General features: G+C 39.8%; 1 protein-coding gene across 1 annotated transcript; it reads right to left on the bottom strand.

Annotated features, from left to right (window-relative positions):
- Window positions 1-2,015: 2,015 nt before the first annotated feature.
- LOC135626010 (auxin-responsive protein SAUR77-like) lies at window positions 2,016-2,435 on the bottom strand. Its single transcript, XM_065131201.1, has one exon. It carries the CDS (start codon window positions 2,433-2,435, stop codon window positions 2,016-2,018), a length of 420 nt encoding a protein of 139 aa, XP_064987273.1.
- Between the last annotated feature and the right edge of the window lie 1,212 nt (window positions 2,436-3,647).

The following is a 3,647-nucleotide window of genomic DNA, read 5'->3' on the forward strand; positions in this document are numbered from 1 at the left end:
TGATAGAATATCTATATCAACTTAAATTATATTTCTTGATATAAATGTGATCAATTGAAGTTTTAAGAAGTATAACATAGTCGTAATATCCACCACTAAAGTTAAATATCGAGCTATCGCCACCATCACAATAACTTTCAACTGAATCACCAATTTATTACACAAACTTGGTATCATCTCCCAATCAAGTTTATACTTCTAACTAACTAGTAGATTCCCTCACAAAGCCTCTCGCTCTTAAAATACTTCAGTTACATTAGTCTAAGATTTACATCATTAACGGAAGCTTAATTTTGTAGGAGCATTATAAAAGATAATAATAAATATAAAATAATAATTTTATATTTTTTATGCTCTGATCCTTAATTAATCTATGATTTAAGGATCAATTATATAATTTAAGTATATAATTAAAAATTTCTCTCAAAATTTATATAAATATAATATAATTAAAAAATCTCAAAATTTATATAAATATATATTATCTATATTATCAAAATTTATATAAATATATTATTTATATTATATAAATATATATAAATATTATTCATTTCACACTAAGTTTTTCGTTTCTTTAATTAGGAGAGCTTTAATGTAAGCAAATCAGTATCGAGAGATTAGATCTTCAAGTCAAGGGTTCGATGGTGGTGTGACTGATGATATGGATGACGTTGTCCACCTTGTAAGCAACCCATATCAGATCTCAAAGCGACACATACATTATGTTTGGTTTTAGCCTCATCTTTCAATGACAATGTTAAGATCAGGCCGATGATTCGGTGTTTGGTCTTCTACGCGTCTGAAAATACTGTAGAGGTCGACGTCATGGTTAATTTAGCCCATACACATACACGTAAGCCGTGCTTCGGCCCACCGCAGTCATGCAAATGTTGGTCATTGGGCTGATACATACATTTCATCAACCGGAATGAATAGGGAAAAGACGATAACGACAAGAGATTGAGGACAATTATGTACTCATTTCTACTACTCTTAAGTTAAATTTGATCATCCTCTAATTTGATTTATAGTAGATTCGGGTAGAAAAAAAAGTGCTAGAATCAGGTTCAAGTTCCGATAGCATGAAGTTAGTAAGCTACAGTGATTTCTTCCTCCTATACACATGTTAGTAATTTACTTCTCTCGACTCTTTGTCCTTCTCTATTTATGAGAAACCTAAAGAATGATGGAGCACACCATGTGCTTCTCGCAGCCCCACAGCACCATCAAACCATGTGCCCTCTCTGCGGTTTCTTTTTTAATGTGCAGGACCTGCAGCTGCAGCAACGAATGCATGCTTGCCGATCTCCACTGCTATCTCATGAGGATTCATACGGCAAATTCTATACTACCTAGTTCTGTGTTAAACAACATATGGAATCTATTCTATGAGACTGTTCGAATGAACAACATTAATTAATACTTCTTCTAGTGTTAGTGTTTAGTGTTTCACAGTCCGGTAACCCTAATATATATTTTTCCTCTCATCTTCCTCCACAAGAAGGGCAACATCAGGTCCCATGCACAGCCATTGATCCTTTGCTGGGCAAATTAACAACCTAGGTAGGAAGAAAATGTTCATGATGTTAAGTTCCATCTTTTCCTTCTGGCCGAGACCCCACCTCCGTCATTCGTGCAATGCCAGCTCTTGAAAGTGATCTCATAGCTAATGCGTGGTTCTTCTTTTGCCATAAAGAAGAGCATTCAGGTACCGAGAAAAGTGTTGAGCAGACACTCTCATCCAAGTTGGCAGCAACCATTAACTCTCAACTTCATGATCTTACACCTAAAACCTTTCAAACATTAATGTATTACGAGATTAACATGAACAATTTCCTCTACATATAATTTACATGATTATTTTGGATGTCAATTGAGAAGAGGAACACGTCTGAGAATTTAGCATGGAGCAGAGAGAAAAATAATGACCGAGCATCCTTTTGTAACCCTTCAAGAACAAAGATTTAATGCTGAGAAATTTAGCTGCAAGGGCATGCAAGCCGCTACGTGAACTATCAGCAGGAATAGAAGTCCACCAACTCGTCCAGTGAGTCGGACTGGGGGTCGGCGTTCTCCAGCATCCACAGCAAGTGATCGAAGAGCACCACCTCACAACCCACCACCGTCCCGGCATCGGCACCACCGCCGGTCCCTCCTCCCGTCCTCTCGACCAGTTCCCGTAAGAGAGGGTGGTCGACGAGGTGGGAACTGATGAGGTACCGCCGCCGCGACTTGCCGACGTACAATGCGCGAAGCGCGGGCGGGGCCTCGTCGCCATGGAACGATGCGGAGTGCCACGCGTCGTCGTCCTGCGACCTTGAGGACGAGCCGCTGCTGCCCCCGCCTGCGGCGGAGCGCGTGATCTTGCTCGATGAATGCCAACGCTTTATCATGCATTTCAGTTTGCTTAGCTTCCCATTCCCACTCGTCCCCATAGAGAGAGAGAGAGAGAGAGAGAGAGAGAGAGATTCGATGGAAGATCAGGAAGGGAGGCTCTCAGAATTTAAAGTGGAACTTAGGGAGGAAGAGGGACCCATTGAGGAGGAGGTGAAGACAACCGGCATGGGAGGGTGACAGCCAAAAGGCGGAAGAGTGGTCATAGGGTGGGGCAGAGTTGGGTGAGCAATGTAGCTGAGCTACATTCCATTTCTCCTTTGCAAGTTTGTGTTTGTTGGGTGGCATGTAGCATGCTTTAGATAGTTCTGTACAGCATACAATCCAATCTACATGATGATGTTTGGTAGATCAAAGTATTATAGTTATGATATATATATATATATATGCATAAAATTTTTTAGTTTGAAAACCACCAATGGCAAACCTCAATTTTCTTGTAATGGGGATATGAATAGAAATAATCTTTATATATGAACAAATACTAGCAGGCCATGGTATGCAGCGGAATTAAATGGAACCACAATAAAATAGAACACCAAGATATATGTGGAAAATCACTTCAATGTGAAGGGTAAAAACCATGGGGCAAACTAGAGATAATCCACTATGAGAATAATGAATATACAAATCTCAATCTCTTGTCCTAAACCCTAGCAACAATCACAAGAGAATAACTAGGATACAAAGATCATGTCATTGCCCACAATATCTAAAACCTCCCCAAGTAATCACAGCAAGAGTCTACTATAGATTTAATCTAACTTGAGAGGAAAACACTGCTAGATGATTGAGAACAGTCTCTCTGCGTTGTCCTTGTCTTTTTCTCTTTCTTTCTCTTCCTTTTCTATCTTGTTTTTCTCCTTTTCTTTGGAATCCCGTGGTTGTTCCCTTCTTCCACGTTGCTGTCCTATTTATGCTTTTTTCTGCCTCCAAAACACAGCCACCACACCCTCCTTAATGTTAATTAGGGTTAGGTTAAGAGGGGGTGAGCTGTGGGCTGCCCAAGCCCACTATGGGCTGAATTTATGGGCTACCAGCCCAACAACCTCCCCCTTCAGCCCATAAGGGAGGTTGTCCCATAACTCCTCAATGTGAAGCCATACCAATCAGCTGTCGGCATATCTCTTGTCTTTCTTTTGGTAAAGTTTTTGTCAACATGTTTGCTCCGTTGTCATCTATGTTTATTTTCTAAAGCTGCAATTGCTTTTCTTCAAATACATTTCGAATCCAACGGTATCTGATATCTATAT

The sequence above is a fragment of the Musa acuminata genome, chromosome BXJ2-10 (assembly GCF_036884655.1).
Source record: "Musa acuminata AAA Group cultivar baxijiao chromosome BXJ2-10, Cavendish_Baxijiao_AAA, whole genome shotgun sequence".
Taxonomy (NCBI): domain Eukaryota; kingdom Viridiplantae; phylum Streptophyta; class Magnoliopsida; order Zingiberales; family Musaceae; genus Musa; species Musa acuminata.

Coding starts and splice junctions, on each gene's coding strand:
- LOC135626010 (XM_065131201.1), bottom strand. CDS start 2,435: ATGGGGACGAGTGGGAATGGGAAGCTAAGCAAACTGAAATGCATGATA.